A 20,873-nucleotide genomic window follows, 5' to 3' on the forward strand; every position below is an offset into this window, starting at 1 on the left:
CTGTAGACTGAAAATTGACAGTAGTTTGGTAGGGAAATGTACACACATACAAACAATTTCACTTTTTTATATATATACTAGCATTTCAGCCCAGCATTGCCCGGGTGTTTGGAGGTGTATGTTGAGCAAAAAAAAAAAAAAAAAAAAAGCGATCAATTTTTTTAAACTTTGACCTGTATTATGACCCCTTAACATTTATTGTTTTGGGCTCAAATCAAGTTATTAAGTTAGATCTATGTCCAAGGAACCTATATCTAAAATTTCAAGTGTTTAAACCCAAAATTGTCGGAGGAGTTTGGTAGAGTTCTCAAAGGTCCCCTTAACAACCAAATTTCTAACTGAAAACCGATCAGAAAGATTTTCCCAAATCTCAGTACCCTGTATATCAAATTTCGAGACTGTAGACTTAAAATTGACAGAGTTATTGCATAGGGAAATGTACACAGACACACCCACAGACATGTTCACTTTTATAGATATATAGATATATAAATATAAACTGTATAGTAATAGATAAGAATATTACACATCTAAACAAGATTGCATTTAAGGCAAAATTCATATAAGAATCGTGCACATAAAGCTGTAGCATAAATTCAAAATATTGGCCGACAATAAGTTTCAGTGAATTTTATAAAGGTTGAAGTTCAATCCTACGAATGATAACTAAAAATAGTATATAAAATTAACATTTCTACCCAATCATGGCTAACTGAACAAAAAATCCCATTGATAAAGAGACAGTTGAAACATCTGTATAGGTTCTTGAGTTTGACAAATATTCCCAAGTTTGAAAAGATGCACTTGAAGAAAATCAGATGTTCCCCTGGCCGAAAGGTTATAAAAATAACAACCAAGATGAGAATAATCCAAGCTGCACTCACTCGACACATGTAAATTACAAAGTTTTGAAATTAATGTACTAAAATCAGTTTTAAATACCATTTAATTTCTTAAAAAGTTGAATTGAATTCACAATGAAAATTGCTGAAAAGTCTTTGATTTTTTTTGCGTTAATGTTTAATTATATATAAAGTTTCATATTATTTACTGAACATAGTTGATGAAATGATGTGATTTTTAATTTCAAGAAAAAAAATTGTTTTATGTTGTTTTTTGTGAAAATATATTCTTTCCCTCCACTTAGTCTTTCATATTTTTATCAACAAAAAAAAAAAAAAAAAAAAAATGTGAAAGACAAATTAATATGTAGATGATTTGCCAATAAACTTGTTGCTCACATGTGAGTAAGATATCAGTTCACCAGTACTTTTTGACCGATATATTCAGGGTAACATATCTAATAGTAATGAAGAAGTTTGTATTTTTGTATGTATTTTAAGAAATTGTTATACTAGAGCCCCCCCCTCCCCTTTCGAAAAGGCAAAAAACAAATAAAAATTGAAAAATTTAATTTGATACGATACTGACTGATATACTAATTAACAAATGTGTTTTTAAACTAGAAAAACATGCCAGAATTATAAAGACAAATTTATGAATGAATCTGGCTTGGCACAGAAACATTTTTTCTTACCTGACAGCCATAGCAGACGTAGCAAAGTAAACAATGTTTATAACTGGGGAGCCCTTACCTGTCCTGAGTGAGACTCACTGTCTGGACGACTACCAAATCCACCATCAAAGTTCATACATGATAATACAAATTCAGCAGTTTTTTCAAGATCAAGAACATCAAGTTTGCCCTAAAAAAGGAAATGAGTAATTAAGAAAATAAATATAGAAAAATACTTAGGTGCAAAACCAAAGACAGTAATTTTATTGGGAGTTGGAGTCATTTCTTTTTTTTAATATTTGTGAGTTGGAGTTTTTACAGCTGATTTGTCATTTGTGAGTTGAAATTGGAAATTTTTTGCAAGAGTCAGATTATTTTAAAGTCATTTGGGAATCAGATTTTTTCTTCAGACAGAATTTATATTAAAGTAAATAAAGATAACACGTTTACTTTTTAAAAATCAAACATACAATTTTATTGTGAAATTTAATTTGTCTGTATTTACTGCTTATCCATGAGGGTAAAATTAGACATAAAGCTAGTTTCATGTAGAGGTATGTGCTTAGTTATAAACAAAACAGGAGGGAAAATACCTTTTTCGTCTTTACTCAGTATACTTAACCAAACATGCAAACTAATTGTGGACACAACAAACTTGATGGAATTCAGAATGCTGAATCCATTCTACTTCCAAAGAAAAATGAAGTTCAAGTGTGAAAAAGTTTGTTTAACTTACTAACAAAGCTAATGTGGCCGCGGCACAAAAGGAAAATTTAGAGTCCACTTCACCTGAAATGAAAGAAAACAAAAAATTAAAAATTTTTTATGCACTTGAACACATACATTTCCATACCTGAACATAAAATTAACTGTTTTTTATTGATATCACCCACACCTGGTGAGTAGTTATCCTAAAAAGCCCTCAATACATCCTGAGGAAAAGATCAACAATTGTCTGCCAACTATCTGACATCACTCAGATTCCTCTTCCCCCAACAGAATAGTATCTTGCTCACATGGTTAAAGTTACAAAAATTGCTGTTTAGCCAAGGTCCTACCAAATTAGTAACAGTGTTTTCAAATTGAGGCAATGTAAATTCTGATTGGATTTAAAATACATTTGACCTCAAGATCGCATGACAAGACAAATAACCTTGAAAATGGAATGATTTTAAACAAATCAATCAAAAATGCATTTTTATGGTAAAAATTCAAAAAATATAAATCATACAATTGAAATTATGGGCTTAGAAAACTTGGCAGAATATTTTTTTCTTCTAATGTTCGACATTTGTTCAATTTTTTAAATATATAAATTTTGTTAGTACATAAATCTAATTTAAATCCCAAAATAATTTCTCCCAAATAATGTAATGAAATAAATGAAACATTGACTGCGATGGCAAAGCTATATGAAAATAAAGTTTACAAAATTAATGCTTGGGAATTTTTTATTTTTATTTTTGCGAAGTTAAACTCTAATTTGATAATTTAAAAATCAAAATTTAATCAAACTGGGAGAATCTCCTTCCTGTGTAATTTTGTTTTGAAATTCATCAGAAAGAAACAAAAATGTAAATATATTTCATGCCCTTTGGAAGACCTCTTTAAAGGAAAAGGATAAATATAATCCCCCCCCCCAAAGTAGCAAAGTATACCATTTTAGTCCTTTATACATACAAGAGGATTAGTATTGAATAAACAACAATAACTTACCCCATTTATCTCCAGCAAAGCTGCCATCTTCTTGTTGCAACCCTTTTATATACTCAACAACTTTATCGGTGTTGATGCAGTCCACAGCATCATACAGTGACAAGATCTAGAAATAGAAAAGATAAAAAAATATTCAAGCTCATCTCTTACAGCAAATTGCTCAAATATGAAAAGAAAAGTGTTTTTGGTTCAAATTAACAATTTATGAATAAGTGCAAAAGGTCATTTTGAAATAGCAGTTACAATTTATAATCAACCTGTGATGATTGTTTGCAGAATTGAATTTTTTTTTGCTTTTCAAAAGAGGCACCACTTATCAAGGCTAAAAGCCATTCAAAGATAAAGGTTAATGATATTGATAGATTAAGGGTTGAACGATGAAGAATATTATAAGAGGATTAATGACAATTCATAATATGAACAAAATGAGAGTTTATGACAAACATTTATTGACACATGATTTGAAGAGGACCATGCTATAATCTGCAGGGCAACACACTTGTGACAATGTGTTACACGGATGGAAAAATTATTGGAAAGAAACTGTTCATGGAAATTCTGTTTGATGTTAAGCATATAAAAAAAAAGAAATGTTCTATGAAGTGGTGGTAAGAAGTCAAGTTTTATAAGGAAGAACCAGAGATTGAAGTCCAATAAAACACTTTTCATGAAAGTAACTATAAAGTAGAAAAAAACTAGCAATGTCGCTTCTTTGAGAAAAAGGCTGCAGAGAACAGAAGAAATCATCACCCACTAGGTTGTGGTTGATTTTAAACTCTGCTGAGGCAAGAAAAAGTGCTTTAGTAGCATTTTCCCAGATGTGGCAGCAGTATATTTATCCAACACATTGTCCATATTTATTCCTTCATTTCAAGCAATCCAATCTAACCATTAGTAAAAAAGATGGCAGTCAAGACCTGGTAATTGCATGGTAAAAGTTAAATGATATTACATCTTACTTGACAATAAAGTTTAGACATAATTGACCTGATGCATAAGATTGCCGAGTCATGGTTTGATCCAAGTTTCATCTGTCCCCATATCTCATTGCTTGGATCTTATCATGTAATCTGTGATTTAGAGGGATTTGAAGTTAAGACAATTCTAAATAAGTAAATGTTGAAAATTTATACATTTTTATATAAATTTGACTTTCAGAAAGTAACCTGCATTATAAAATAAAAAGGGGAAGAGAAAAAGAAAAATGAAAAATGAAAATGGTTTTGCTTGATATAAATAAGAAAATTTATTTTACAAAAAAAAAAAAAAAAACTCTTTGAGAAGAGACATATTTAGTTGCATGTGGGCGTCACAAAATTAAGAAAAGAATTTGTACTTACAATGCTTGTTTAGAATAAATATATATAACCTAACTCATCCAAGCTAAAGTACAGGAAATAGCTATTTTAACATTATAAAAGGCATTGATTTAAAGCCTGATATCTCAGTAACTAATAGTTCTTCCAGTAACTGAAAATCATGTAAGGTTCAACATTTGCATCTTTCTCTTTCCTCAACAGGAATACAATAAAAGGAATTCTTCAAAAGTTTCAATTTGTCCATTTATCTTTATTTTTCTCCCTGTAAATTTTGATTATAAATGTGTCCCAAATATCATTACACAATATTGAAAATAGACTACTGAATTTTTATTAGACATATTTTTGAAGAAAGTTTGCAATGAAATTAAATATGAACAGAATTAGAATTTAACATTCCAGTGTTAAATTAAGAATTAACAGATATTTTAAAACTCATTTCCCAAATTACCCTCTAAAATGTAAAAATGTTTGGAGAGAAAATAACTATAGGAGTTCCTTGGCAAATATTTTACAATTGAAAAAAGAAGAAAAGAAAATACAAAATAACTTTTGTTCTCCACATGAAACTAATTTGTACTGGAACACATTGGATATACCAAAATGTGGAACATATTGGATATACCAAAATGTGGTGCTCTAATGAAAGTCTGTGCAATCAATTCAGACTAACGGCCATAAAAGCACAACTTTCACTTTATGTGCAGGTTTCAAATGAATAAAAAAAATGACATGGCTTCTAAGATTTGAGTCACTCACTTGGAGCTAGCATTAGGTTATCTCTCCTGCATGTGTCTTTTATTAAGATATCAAACATGGCCTCTCAGCCAGACTGTTACATGTTTGATTCTAGGGGTATTAAACATGCAACAGATATTTAAAAAAAAAAAAAAACTAAAACTCAGAGTTTAAAGAAAAATAAAAAAGTATTTATTGTACATAAAATCAAAGAAACAAAAATATTTACAAATGATCAAAGGGAGATAAGCAAGTTCTTATTTCAGTCTAGTTTACGTTTCGAAGAAAAAGACAGTTATTAATAATAATAACATTATTCATTCATAATAGTCAGAAAAAATGTCAGAAAATTTTTATAATTACTAAATGTCCAGTTTTTCTTTGAGGGTGCTTGTAATTGATTCTTTTTATAAGATTATTTTCGCCCGGATTTGGATCCCAGGAAATATTAACCAGAGTTAATCTAGTCGGCATCTGACAACCTGGAGTGACGTCATTACTAGGGCTGTGACAACAGAATATTCTTTCCATTCTTTTGACTCTCAAGTATGTATCCGACACAATAAGACACAATCAATCAACTAAGAACCACATCCGTCTATATAAAAACATAAGATATTAACGGATATATACTCAAGAGTCAAAACAATGAAAAGAGTATGCTGTTGTCACAGCCCTACTAATGACTCAATCTGACTCTTTTACTGACTAACTGAAAACTTAATGCTATAAGCGTTTTTTTTATTTATAGTTTTGGAGAATGGAAACTTCCAGAAACGCTCAAAATGGAACTCCAAAACTTTGAAAAAGAACATTTTTATATTCTATATTTAGAACTCTCTAGAAACTCTTTAAAAAAAAAAAAAAAAAAAAAAAAAAGAACATTTTTATATCCTAATTTTAATGTAATGTTTTTAATAGTAATAATTATAATTTTGAAAATTATTATAAAAAATTGTAATACCTTAATACTTTCATGAGGAAAATGTCCTCCCATGACATCAAAACATTGATACAAATAAAATGTAGAGAAAATTAAGCATACAATTTGTCACATACAATTTAAGCAAATAAGTTTGTAATGTGACAATTCCGGTACAAGTCCTACAACCAAAAACAACTCGAGTTTAGGAAATAAACTCATAGATAGTAAAATATATTTTTTCAGTTAAGATGAATTGTCTTTTTGCCCTTCTAGCATGAATTTCAGCTATCAGAGAAAAATAGTATCCAGATGACAGCTTCAATATCAATGTAGAAGAAAAATAATCAAAAGAGATAATTTTGTTTGAAATTTCAAAATTGCTTTGTTAAAACATAAATAATGGTTTGCATGGATGTTTGATGAAAAAAATCCACAGGAAAGTGATGGAGGCTTCTCATACACATCCTTTAGCTTTCTGTTTTCACCATGAACAACAGCACACACTTTACTCACTTCCAATTCTAGTTTTATGACCTTTCGATTTGAAGAGAATTTGGAAACCTTTAAACTGTGGAATAGAACATTTTTTTTAATTAAATCATTAAAATTTTTTTAACTCATTTAAATGCAGTAATTTTATAAATAAAAATTAAAACAACAATAATTAGTCATAGCTTTATAAAATTTTAATAATTTAGTGGCTCCAAAAATAATATAATCAAATTTAAATTTCAAAATGCTATCTTAAAAAACTATTTGTTAAAAACTAAAGCTAAAGACATAGCTAACAAAAACGAAAGTAAAAAGATTCACATGCAACTCTGAGTACATACAACTAGATCTAATTGATAGCAAACGTTTTAGTAGCCTGGTACAGTCCACCACAACAATCAAATGCTCAGAATGCTGAGTGCAAGGAAGTGATTAAAGAGTTTCCCCCCCAAAAATTACCTGAATGGCACTGAGTGTGTACAGCAAATGAGGGTCATGACCAAGACTGGCAGCAAATCCTCCATTTTCGTGCTGGCATTTTTTGATAAAGTCCAAGACTTCTTGCTTATCAACTTTGTCGAGTTTTGCCATGAGAGAAAGAGCTGTAAGGCCCCAGTAAATGCCGCTCATGCGTAGATACTCTGTCATACAGTATTCCTACAGAAAGGAAAAAAGAAGTATATTTTATAGATTTCAGTCAATAGCCATTTTGTTTCAAAGTAAAAAAGTTCTTAGGATGGACAGCATTTTTTTTTATAGTAAAATAATATATTCAAGAAATAAATTGCAAATGGTCACGAAAAACATTTTGACAAATTTCTCTTTTGGTTGAAAAGATGACTTTGTTAAAACTTCACTTGATATTCCAATTGAAATTTATCACAAATATATTTCAGAGGTATACTCCATCTTCAGTGTGTTGTTTTATTTCTTTTTTTTCTTTTTGAATAAAATAAAATATGCATCAAGTGTGCTTGAAAGCATATTTATTAATAAATTTCAAACAAGTAAAATATTTGTTTATTTTCCTAATATTATGTTGTGATTTGGCTTTCAAGCGTACTTGATGCGTATTTTATTTTATTCAAATTAAAACGTTTCTATATGAACTCTCATCCTTTAACGTTATTCTCGTGTTGCCTACACACAGTTCAAGCATTTCAAAATACAACTGCTAGATACAACGCGTGGCTCTTTACAAACAGATTCTTTCGCCAACATTACCACATGGCAAGGAAGAAGAAAAGAAAAAAGGAAAAAAGAAAACAACACACTGAAGATGGAGTATACCTTTGAAATATATTTGTGATAAATTTCAAACAAGTAAAATATTTGTTTATTTTCCTAATATTACGTTGTATTTGGCTTTCAAGCACACTTGATGCGTATTTCATTTTATACAAATATATAAACCGATCACATGGTGGCCAAGTGTAATAACACAAACTAAAAATTTACGGGTATCTAAGTTCAAATCCATTTTGTTCCACAGAAACATTTTCATCAAACGCACACTTGACCTTGTGTCTAACCTCTTTGAAAGAAAGTAAATAAAATATAAACACATCACATAAATTTATATAGAGATTATGTTGGCTGGATTTTAAAAGTTGGACCTGAATACCATTTAGCTGACAAATCAAGCTTTGAATATTGCTTACCATGTGTATAAAGAATAAACATTCGAAACATGTTCTGCTCCAATAATAAAAGTTAAAAATCAAATGTCATTTTCTATTGTAGCTTGAACAAATTGAAATGTGAATTTAATTTATTCACCAATCTATGAATGCGATTGCTTTCCAATGAAAATACTTACGTAGTCATCTTTTTTCGTACCGTAAGCAGCAATGAAATCAGCATGTTTTTGTAGTAGAAGAGTTGTTGGCGATTTCTCAGGAATCACGACATCCTTCATGGGAGTTGCCTGAAAGCAGAAGAAATATCTCATTGATCATTTCATATTTAACCAATTAAACTAATTTGTTCAGTTACAGTTGCATTCTTCTTTAGTAGAGATTCATTATGCATGAGAGGAACATAAAAAAATGACCAACCCCAATTATGTTGTTAGTTTAACAGAAAGTGAATCCTTTTTCAGTTAAAAATGCTGTCTCTCCCACTGATGTCATAGATGCCAATCCAAAATGAACAAACACTGTGAATACAGCAAATCACTCATCCCCATTCACTGTCAAATTCTGGCTTCTCGTTCACTACTTCTACATTCTTCCTTGTTTATGATACACAAATAAGTTTGGATGTGATCTTTTGTTTTGAGTACTCCTTTGAAGGAGGACTGTTTGAACTTCTTTCTCAGTGAACCTTTCATAATAACTGTTAGTCTTAATCATCAACTCATTTCTTGATGATTCATTCTCATTTTCACTTATCAACAAGATTGTTTCAAAAGTGAGACAGTAATTCTTTATGCTGTATGAGGTTCAACTAATACAGACTGCTCACTGACGATCGTAGTGACATACATTCTAAGCACTTTGTAATCATGCAAATATGTGCTGGTGAGCCTTTTGATTCATACCTGATAATTGTAAATTTCATTAACAGGTGTCATGTTGTGCCTTCAGATTCAACTAGTATAAACTGCTTTCTTTTTTTTTTTTTTTTTTATACTTCTGCTATGTCATCGACACACAGTACATGCACATATTGCAATTGAAGCTGAATTTTTCATTCATCAAGGAAATGCTTGAATTATCTACCGCAAAAGACAATGTTGCTTTTTGGTTGAGCCATGTTCCTCAACTTCTGATTCCATTGATGAATAACACTTGAAGAATCCTGCCATAGCACGGGTCATCATACTGTGAATCAGATAGACTAGCACTCTATGGTTTGGTTTATTTTACAGCATATCAATCATCTATGAGTTATTTAATGCCAAATAAAATTACCAATGGGACCTTAAAGGTAGGATAGTAATTTTGTATTCTTAGAAAAGATTACTCTAAGAAGGACATTCTCCGGTGAGAGTAGGAACATCATTTCTAGAAAGAAAACATTTCTCCAAGAAACCGAATAGAAAGTCCACTCATCAAGCTCTTCTAGCCTATGAAGTCATCTTGATTGAAAAAAAAAAAATGAATTCTCAGTCAAAATTAACAATTTAAAATAATTAATTAGAAAAACAAATGTCTCTGCTTTCAAGGAGTGGAGTAAGGGGATGATGGTTTATCCCTTTGCATGGGCTTACAGTCTGTGAATTTGTGGTCTTGCTGACTGGACATGCTATCAATCTATGATATGCAAGGAAATGCTGTTATAATAGGTTATGTCCAAGTCAAATGCTAACTTCTAGTTACCTTCTTCATTTTACTATTTTCGTGAATTTTAAGCAGTTGACCAGTCGTGCAAAACAGAAACAGTATGTACATCTCGCACCATGAAGTCTGTTGAAATAGTCTATCCTTATTAACATGTGTGTTTCCTCCAAAAAAGCACTGAATACCAACAGTACAAGTTCATCTTTTTTATATCATCAAAACCATCTTTGTGCCACCTGAATCAGTCTCTTGGTCAGATTGCAGTTCGATATAATCAATGTTATATACACAGATTATATTGGCAACCAATTTTTTAAGTGTCCAACCTTCTTATCAACATGAATCACCAGAAGAAATCCTTACTGATAACACTGCCTTTTGCAGCAGATAATTCAAGCTTTCTGCCTTAGTGCACATCCTGGCTCTACCTGTTAATGTGTCTGAAACAGAAGGAGTATATGCAAAAGGAGTCATTTTGCATATGCAACTTTCAGTATAGTGTCCAGCATTGCTAGATTAATGTTTTACTCTCACAAAAGTTTCCATCACCATACAAATAAATAGGTCGTCTCGTCATCACAATGTTAGGTGATTATACTTGCCCTACTCTTCATGATGCTCACCACCATACAAAGTGCCTCAGAAGTTTTCATGAAAAAAAAAAAATGTGTCTTTATAAAGCAGTATTTACTTCTCAAACTGCATTTCTATTTCAAACATCCAGGCTCAATACACAAGCACCATTTACCATCTATTTCAGGTGATCGTAAATCAAATAAAAACTGGACCAGGTTATCTTTTATGTGCTTTAATAACACATATTCACTGTCATGATATTTCTTCTTTTACATTTTTATCATTTTATGAAATGCTATAGTACTGAAAATCAACTTCATTATATGTGGTGCTACGTTTTAAATGGAAAACATTGTAAAACATTATCATCACTGGCACAGCACATCCAAAATGATTCACTAACAAACTTCCAAGTAAACTTTGAAATTCAACCAAGATATATTGGATCCATGCCGATACAATTTCTGCAGCTTTATAGCACAGACATCATAGCATCTGTCATAATCGCATGATGATAACATCTGCCATAAACATGTCCATGTTTTGGTTCAACTCCATTATGGACTTCACTTTTGACTTGTTCTGTTGTACAATTGCCATTAATGGAATCAAGTTTTTAGGAGGTTATACTTTTCTATGAAGTATAGAATCAATTCTCCATCTTTGATCCATGTACAAAGCACGTTTTGTATGTAGTTCTTATTTCACTGGGTTCATAATACTCAACTACGATTTTGTAGCTTAGCTGGTTCCCCGTCTTCCATCCACTTCTATGAGGAACTTCAGGTTCTGTGTCTTAAGTTAAATTTGACACTGATTTCTGGTTAATTCTGAAACTTTACTGCTTTAATCTGTTTAATAAGAACATCACACATGGGTTTCAAGGCATCATAAGCAGTAAATTAAAGTTTAATGGCTTTTCACGCACCACTGTAGCTTTGATATCAGTAGAATTTCCATTATCCATGCAAATTTTTATCATACCAATCCAAAGTGTTTTACTGTTTTCCATGTATGACAACGTTCTGCTTTGAGCAATCAGGATCAAAGACATTTTGATGACTTATTTACACATTATCTGGAGAAGAAATCGATGCCAAAATTGTACCCATAACCTCGTTTTCAATTCATATTTCCTAATTTATTGAATAGGGCACACAGTATTTTCTTCATATGCAATCACTTGCCATGAAACCCTGACCATCACATCTATAGCAAACAATTCCAGTGTGTAGGCTGGATGCAGGGAAGCTCTCACTTTATTTTGAGCTGCATACAATGATGGGATATTCTACTGCATGCTCATTCTTCAATATGATCTTAGCCTGGTTCAGTAACTCATCAAGCACTAGCAAGTTCATGCTAATTAACCCATAAGAGTTGCTTCACCTTAGTAGAATGCCAGTCTTTACTATGAGCTTGTTTCCAAACTCATGTCAACCTATAATAGCACTGGAGAAGACAAAGAAACTCTGCAGGAATGCCATCTGCCTGCATGATGTGTCAGAGGAAGTGTCTGTCAGTAGAGTCCAAAGTAACTGCAAAATAGATGAAGCATAAGACACTTAACTTTTGGTGAAGTCAGCTGTGGCCATCGGAAATGGAAGGCAGTTTCACTAAAATCATGTGAGCTGATGACATCACATCATAAGGTATTAGGCGATAAATGACTATTTTGAAGAATGGTAATTTTTCTGTTTCCATTCGCAAAAAAATTGCCAAAACTGGTCTAAATGTAAGTATTTTCTTTTCTGAAAGACGGAGAATTATTTTACATTTAGATTTTATCCTACTGACTATAGAATTTCCATTTTGATTTAATTTGTTTTTTAAATACAAGTTTATCATAGCTTTGAGACTACATAAATAATTTTTACAGTTTATGTGAAAGCAATGTACATGAAATAAATAAGTTTAGTGTAAATCTGCGGTAAAAATCGAATTTAGAATAAAATTATGAATTCTACATTCCTCCAAAAATGATGTTCCATTTTAAGAACAAAGTAGGAAAATGCAAGTTTTTGCCAGAAAGTTTTATGATTTTTAAAAGTGTCTTATTAATTTACATATCTAATTTCAGGTTTAGTTTTCAAATAATTTTTAAATGAGGTTTCTTAAAACAATCCTATTTCTTGTTAATGCAGCAAACATTATATTGAATTGTTTTTATTTTAGCTATATATTTTCTCATAAGGATCTAAAAAAAATTGAATTTTTAGTCTGAAAGATTTAGTTTTTTTTTTAACTTGTTAAACAATTTTTAGAGGATATATCTTTTTCAATCTGCTCGCTTACTAATAATTCTTTTCATAGAGTACCATCCATATATTTTAGAGATATTTTTAGTTTTCAATATGGGGAAAGTCCATAATCTGAAATTTTAGCCCTGATTGTGACTTTACACTGAGAGTTTTAATTTTTTATTTCTTTCATTTAAATTCATTAAATTCTCTCTGTTCATGCATGTGACTAAATTTAGTTTGAACAAAAGATAATGTTAACAATAGCAAAGGACTTTGGAAGTTAGTCTAAAACTAGTTAGAATAAATATGTAGATTTAACAGTAAATACAGTAGAGATCCCTAGGTGCAAGAAAGCCTTTTACTCCAATAGTTTCTTCCCCAGAACTGCGGGTCTTTGGAACTCCCTTCCGGGATTCTGCTTTCCCAACCACACTGATATGCAGAAGTTCAAGTGTAATGTTAACAAACATCTTTCTACTCATCTCCCTTCATAATGACCCCGCTAATTAAGTCCCTGATAGTAGCCCCCTGCTTCAAAGTGGCACTGTGCCTTGTTTGGGGTGAAAATTGAATAAAAAATAAAAAAATAAGATTGACATTTTTTATGTAAAGTGCTCAACTAACAAAACCATAAAACATGAGTCAGAACCAAGTTGGTTTCAAGCCACTGGAGATACTAGCTTGGGAGAATTTGTCTCTCGCATTCCAGGAGCTTGAAGAAGCACATTTATAAAAAGATGTAGAAACCAAAGGTGATGTTGCAAACCTTTGAGGAAAATAAAGTTATAAAATATAACCTGTTGTCATTGTTTCATTTGGATGGATATCTTTGTTTACAGAACCTTCAAGTACAAACCACCAGAAAAAATGGAACCGTGGAAAAAAGTATGTTTCCCTTTGTCTGTGATACACATTCAAGAAGGGTTACACATACATTGTTAAAGAACTGTCTTATGCTTATTGTTCCATTTGGTGAACTGTAATTTAATGTGTAACAAATGCACCCACGAGAAAGGTGAACAGATGATATATACACATTTCATATAGTCTCCATTATTCGTTATTTGTAAAGTGTTATAAATATATATAAACACGTTTATATATAGACCACTATATAAAGGATCATTACGCACACACACACACACACACACATCAGTATATAACATAAAAAGAATGTTCCAAGTTTATCATTTTTGTCAGAAATTTTTTTATTTTGTATAATAACATTTTTAAAAAGTAATTTAAAAATATTTAGCCAAAGAACCCAAACATATTTCTATAAATAAAAAAGTTTATCCTGTCATGTTTTTTCTGTATTCATTTGTATTTTTTGCATCAACAAGTTTTATAACACTTACAAAATTCATTAATTAATTAGTTTTTTGGTACTTATGCAGAATATGGATTGTGCTAAAATAATGTTATTTACAAAGCCATGCTTAACTTAATTTTCCAATAGATTTTTCTATAAGTTTGATTTAAAAAAGAAATATTTCTGCACTAGTAACTTTGTATGTAAATTATTTGTTTGAATTTAAATTGTTTTATTTTTGTAATTTATTGTATTCATTTTAAAAATTATTGCTTTCATTAAAACTTATTGCTTGATTTCATTTTTTTTAAAAATTACTTATCATTCAATTTTAATTTATCTCCAAATTCATTTTTTGCAGTCTTTCATTTCTCTTGCTTCAAACATATTTTTTCATAATTCATGCTCTCGTTTTTTATTTATATTAAAATTCGGTTTCAGCATAAATTGAATCATGTTCCTTTTTCTTGCTGTAAATACATTTTTTAAGTAAATAATAAAATCTATGAAATAACAAAATATTTACTTTTAACAACTAAACAACACACAACTTTTCCTTTTGAATCAATTCTTGTTTTTCTTTTATTCAATTGAACTTATTTCAGTATAAATTGTATTCCTTATTTTTTTCTTTTACAATGCTTTTTGTAAAAGTTTTCTAATGCTTTTTATACAAAAACTCTTATTTATTATTGACAGTCTGACTGTTCAAAAGATTTTACTTGCTCGTACTTCAGGCATGGCGTCGTTTGTCAGTGACTAGTCATGGCTCAGCACTATTGAGATTGTAATAAAGACTGAAAATTTGGTCAATACTGGATAGAAACTTCCTTGAGTTGGGTGTGTATGAAGATTGCGAGTTTTCTGAAAATATTTTAGAACTGCAAATGTTTTCACCACTATATCATTGTGGCTAATATCCTTGTAATTTGAAAAAAAAAGTTTTCTGAAAATATTTTAGAACTGCAAATGTTTTCACCACTATATCATTGTGGCTAATATCCTTGTAATTTGAAAAAAAAAGTTTCTAGTCCTCATTTTTGTGGAAGGGTAGAATAATTGCTCCACTCTAGTTACGAGAGATGGCCTCGGTTGCCATACTGCACAGAAGACACCATACATCCATGCAGCAAATGTCACTGGCATAATCTTGTATACTTCCCATACTGAGAGTCTTGTTGTTCCACAACAGTTGACGGAGAATCTGCTATACTTCTGTTATCATTGTCCGTGTTGCAGTCATACTCCTCTTTAGCCAGATGAACATCGTCTTCTGTCATTGGAAGCGAGTGATTGAATAGTTTGTTGAAGTGTTTTAACAATTATTTCACAAGATAACTGGATTTAGAATTTACTTAATGAGGATATTGACGAAAACACATCATAATCCCGAAAACTAACCATAAACCCAGGATGACAGCCAGGGTCAAGATATTTGAAGTAGTAGTGAATGCTGTGATTATTATCCACTCCTGATTGGACAAAAACGGAAATCAGTTTCCTGCAATCAATCACAATATTCAGTGCTGAAAATTTGCTATACTACTATAAAAATCCAAAAACAGTTTGCTCTTTGTTCCAGTATTTTTCGTCTCTATTCAACACCCCTAAAAGCTAACACCGAACCTTGGCTGAAAGACCTCAACAAACAAGACTTACACGGCTACTAAACACTGCATCAACACACATGCATACATGTTGTCAAACAAACACACATACAGAATTGATGCACACACATAAACTCATATGAAGTTAGCCGAAATGAACAGTTTTTTACCAACAAAATAATGTGAAAAAATTAATTTCCAGAAAAGAATCAATGACCGCTCAGATCGAGAAGGGAGCAATGCACTTACTTTAGGTTGTGAAAGAATTGCCCCCTTCCGCGACGTAACCGTCTTGTAGTATCTTCGCCAAACGAAAGTGGAAAAGATTTACTTTCAATCGCCAGCAACCGAATCAACTTGTGGTGAAAGAAAGAAAAAAAGGACAAGGGAATCTCTCCTCTTATATAACGGAAGGATCAGATGATTAACTATCACGTGATCCGGAGCATTAAAAAAAAAAAAAACTTTAAAAGGGTGAATCACAACAATTCTTCTTGGTTAGTATTCAAGGTAAGTGCATGCCGATCCCTCTCTTGAGCAATCATTAATCCTTTTTTTCACACGATCCCCAAGAAAGAGAAAAAAAGAAAATGCGTGAAAAAACAAAGGATATAAAGCCATGCAATTACTTAATATAGTTAACGTATTAGTATTTTTTGTTTTATTTATTTATTTTTTTTTTTTGGAGTCCCTAATTATTCTGGGAGGAGGCTAGGCCTACCTCATCATCGTCTCTTAGGTGCACAATCCGTACAATACCACTTCTGCCTTTCCGGAGGTGGAGAAACAATTCCCACACACCTGAAGTGACACCAGTCATCACAGCTGTCACAACAGATCATATCCTGATCACCTTGTGGGGAACTGCATACACGACAAAGCCAAATCACCTCTTCTTCCTAGGAAGGAGTCGATTGAAGGGAAACTGCACTATCGACCGATGCAGGTATGGACTTAACCTGACTCTCGCTGTTTAAAGAGAGCTCAAGTGGAAAGAGGTTCTTCAATGAGTGAATGTGTGCTGCATTGCCCCCCTGCCTTACCTTTGCAGACCTTACTACACCATCCTCACCATAAAACATTTCCAGTATAATACCGAGAACCCAAAAGGGTCTTGGTTTAAGAGGACTTTAAACTAAAATGACATCTCTGACCTTAAGTCTGTTTCGCAAAGGCACCCTCGAATGGCCCAGGGGGCTTCTCTCTAAGACTTAAGAGGTATTCATCATACCATAGTGCTCTGAACTTCTCCAGACACTGGTTTCATACCTGCATGGTCCTGAGAAGCTTCTCTCGACTTGGAGGGAGGTGGGAAGAAAAACTCAAAAGTAGTGCGGGACTCTTATTGGGTCTCAGAAACATGTTTGGAGTTACTGCCTCCAGCTCAGTCTCCGCGGATTCTCGATAAGTTAGAAGGCGGTTGTTAATTGCCCTTTGTATATCCGATACTATGCTTAGTAACGTGAAATAATCTATCTCACCTCTACCAACCACCTTATGCAGACAATTTTTAATTGTCTGAATACTTCTCTCCCAGACACCTCCTACCCAAGGCGAAAATAGAGGGATAGGACAGAATTTAATCAGACAAGAGCCAAACTTCTGTTGATAATCGTGGCTCAACATTAACCTCATAAATAACCGCCCACCTCCTATCAAGGTCTTAGCATTGTCACAGTAAATGGCTGTTGGAACGCCATGGAGGTTTGTAAAACGTACCAAAGCCTGCAAAAAGACCAACACGCTCATGTCTGGTACCACCTCAACATGTACAGCCCTGATACTGAGACAGGTGAAGATGAGTAGATGCATCTTCACCACCTTAGCCCCTTCCTTAACCCAAAGGTGGCCCGTAAAATCTACTCCCGTGTGTTTGAAGGGAACCTCCAGTTCAACATGTGAAGCAGGCAAGCTGGCCACATTGGGGGGGCAATACTTGTGTGGCATTGTACTTGCGGCACAGTGCACATGAAGCCAGGACTGTTTTCACTGCTTGTCTCCCCTTGGGCACCCAGTAACCATACCGTCTTAACTCTGCCAGAGTGGATGCAACCCCCAAGTGTTGACACCTTGTATGCTCATCCATTATTATAAGCCGAGTTACTGGGTGATATTTTGCTAATAGAACAGGGTGTTCAACTTCGGTGTCGAAGTGGAGAAACCTTGCAATTCTGCCACCTGACCTGATAAGACCCTCACCATCAATGAACAGGTCGAGGTCACGCACCAAACCTGGAACTGGAATGCTAGTTCCTCAGCATATGTCTGGCGCTGCATCGTTTTCATCAGCAGAACGGCTGCAAGCCTTTCCGCGTCAACTTCTAACTGACGCAGCTGATGGATGAATCTGAGGACCAAGGAAGTCACTCTCAATAGCTTTCGAGGGGAAGAACTATAGGTGGTACCTCTCCCTGTAGGATGGCAGCATTCCAAGGAGAACGGGCCAACACTTGGCTGTGCTAGCTGAGGCATAGCAACTGCTGTGCAGCCCATGGACTGATCCCGCTACTTAACCAATCCGGACCAGAACACCAGAATTGAAGGCAAGTCTTGAACCTTTCCAAAGTTAACCCCTTAGTGATCAAATCGGCAGGATTCTCAGTAGTTGAGACATAACGAAATGAGGGCGAGAAACCTAGTGTGGCTTCCAACTCAGCACTCATCTGTTGGATGTCCTTCAGTCTATTCCGGGCAAAGAGGTTTCTGCTTACAATTGTTCCGGAAATCAGCCAAGAGAGGACCACCTGCGAATCTGTGACTACATGAATCTCAGAAGGAGAGAACCCTCCAAAATTCCTCAACAAAGTAGGCAGGCACCGGAGAGCCTAAAACACGGCCATAAGTTCTAAGGTGGGTAGAGTTTTCTTTTTCAAGGGAGCCACCCTAGCTTTTGCAAACACCAGACCAGATTGGCAATTTTGCACTACATATGTTGCGAAGCCATATGCCTCTGGAGATGCATCGCAGAAAAGAAAAAGTTTGCCAGCTTCATTCTCGCTGAGTGCTCTTCTGGGGAAGGAGACAGTCTCCAGCTCAGAGAGATCAAGGGAAAGCTTCCTCCATAAGGACAAGTATTCCGGTCGGACCGTTACATCCCATCCCAATCCCTTCTTCCAAAGTTCACTCAACAAAATACGGCCACGTAACGAAACCGGTAGGCACAATGATAACAGGTCATAGACTCTAGCTGTCTTGCTGAAGATCCGTCTCTTTGTAAAGGCACTAGAGTCGCACTCAACAGCTGCTACATGAAGAGTGTCTGAGAGAGGATAGTATCTATATCCGAGCACCTTCTCCTATTTGTTGCCATGGTCACTCAGGGAACCTTGCTCCTGCATTTTGTTTTGAATTGCCACATGATTAGAATTACAGGACTGCAGTTCGAATCCTCCCTGACGCAATCGTTCCCGGGCGAGTGTATATAACTGGCACAGTTCATCGGGATCATCGTGCGACATAACCAAATTATCCACGTAAAACCGATTCTCCATCATGGATCTACAATTATCCATGGGAAACTGCGCTGCATGGTATTTAAGGTCATAATTTAATATAAATGGACTAGAGGCATACCCAAAAATAATTGTGTTATATCTGAAGCAGTGTAGGCAACCTCCTTCGTTTAGGAAAAAACAGAACTTATTCCTGTCCAATTCAAGCTTCAGACGGATCATTAAGAAGGCCTTCTTGATATCTGCTAACACGACGTGCTTATTAGCACAAAAGGTAAGTAACAAATCTAGTAGGTCACTAGTAAGATTTATTCCCTGGTAGGTAGCCTCGTTAAGGGAAGAAGAGTCACCAACATTGAGGCTGCAGTTGAACACAGGCCGAATCTTAGTGCGGAATCCAGACAAACTCTCCAAACCATTGAGGAGGCATGAAAATCTCTATAATTCCATCCCGTTCCTGCTGATGGAAAACCTTCAAATATTCATCATAAAGTTGCCTCTTCTCCAATCTCTGCACGACACGTTCCAATATTCGCAGAGCCACTGCATGGTTGGAAGGAACACAAAAGATCTTATCGTTCTCCCATGGCAACTGAACGTAATATTTGTTATCTTTAAATGAAATAGACTGTCGAAAGACAGCAATCTTCTGTTCATTATAATTAGACAGTTCCTGTTCTTCAATACCCAGTGACTCCACACTGAACATCTTCTCCAAACCCCTTTGTACATCACTTTCAGGAAAGAAATCCTTTAGAGGATCTTCATAGGTGCCCTGAGACTCCAGCACAAAACATAGGTGAGATGGGTTGACTTCAGCAGTCGACGCAAGTACAGCATCGAAAGTAAGGCATTCTGAGTTCTTGTCCACAGAATGGTCAGTATGTAAAAACTGCTTCACCTCACCGAAGGGGATGAGTCCTATTGGAGTCAAAAATGCCTGTCCAAGCAAACAAGGAACCAGTTGGAGGCTCCCTAAATGTTGAACATCCAACCCAATTATTCCATGAATTGGAATAAAATTTGTACCTCTGTCAAATCTGGCGGCTAAGGGACATTTGAGGCGTTCAAATTCATTCAAAATAAAATCCAGATTCTCAATGTGTACCTAAATATCAATGTTTTCGTGTACCAACACCGTCAGGGAAAATGAACAACAGGATCCAATACTAGCCTCCAAAGCTACCTCTTTAAAATGCCTGTCTCAATCTCCAAGGATGGTAGTCAATCATGTCCAATGGATTCCAAGTGACCGAGGAGGTCCAAGACCTTACTGCCTGTGTCCAATAAACAGTTAACGGAAACACTTTTGTCACCCCTACCAAAGGTAACACATAAAACAGCAGGAAGGCTTGAGAATTTTCCACCATGAATGCTATCGGCTGAGTTGGACTGAATAGAGGAATCTCTCTGTGAAGTACCAGATCTAGGCCCTGAAGGTACATTCCCTAAGGCCCCCCACATAGTGTTACAAGCCGAGCCAGGGATCTTATCCCCCTTAATAAGGAGACGTTTAACAGCTTCTTTAGTATCTCTCAGAATTGATGACAAGGTAGGGATTCTCCTACCAGAAATTAGGATCAACTCCCTCTTGACCTCCTTGGGGAATTTTGCAAAGAGAATCTTGGCCATAAGCTGAGCCCCAGAAGAAAGGTCGTTTGAAAACGAACAGTCGAAGGAGCCCTCCAACTCA

General features: G+C 34.1%; 1 protein-coding gene across 1 annotated transcript in view; it reads right to left on the reverse strand.

The window, feature by feature from the left end:
- The window catches only part of LOC145239852 (geranylgeranyl transferase type-2 subunit beta-like), a 31,045-nt gene that overhangs the window by 8,166 nt on the left and 2,006 nt on the right, over positions 1 to 20,873 (reverse strand). Inside the window, exons 2-6 of the mRNA XM_080103410.1 lie at positions 8,526 to 8,633; positions 7,166 to 7,363; positions 3,233 to 3,338; positions 2,253 to 2,305; positions 1,596 to 1,706 (exon numbers count right to left, since the gene is read on the reverse strand). Of these exons, the coding sequence (XP_079959536.1) occupies positions 1,596 to 1,706; positions 2,253 to 2,305; positions 3,233 to 3,338; positions 7,166 to 7,363; positions 8,526 to 8,633 (576 nt within the window). The remainder of the gene's footprint in view (positions 1 to 1,595; positions 1,707 to 2,252; positions 2,306 to 3,232; positions 3,339 to 7,165; positions 7,364 to 8,525; positions 8,634 to 20,873) is intronic.

Source organism: Euprymna scolopes, chromosome 19 (assembly GCF_053919585.1).
Source record: "Euprymna scolopes isolate OS-2025 chromosome 19, ASM5391958v1, whole genome shotgun sequence".
Classification (NCBI taxonomy): Eukaryota; Metazoa; Mollusca; class Cephalopoda; order Sepiida; family Sepiolidae; genus Euprymna; species Euprymna scolopes.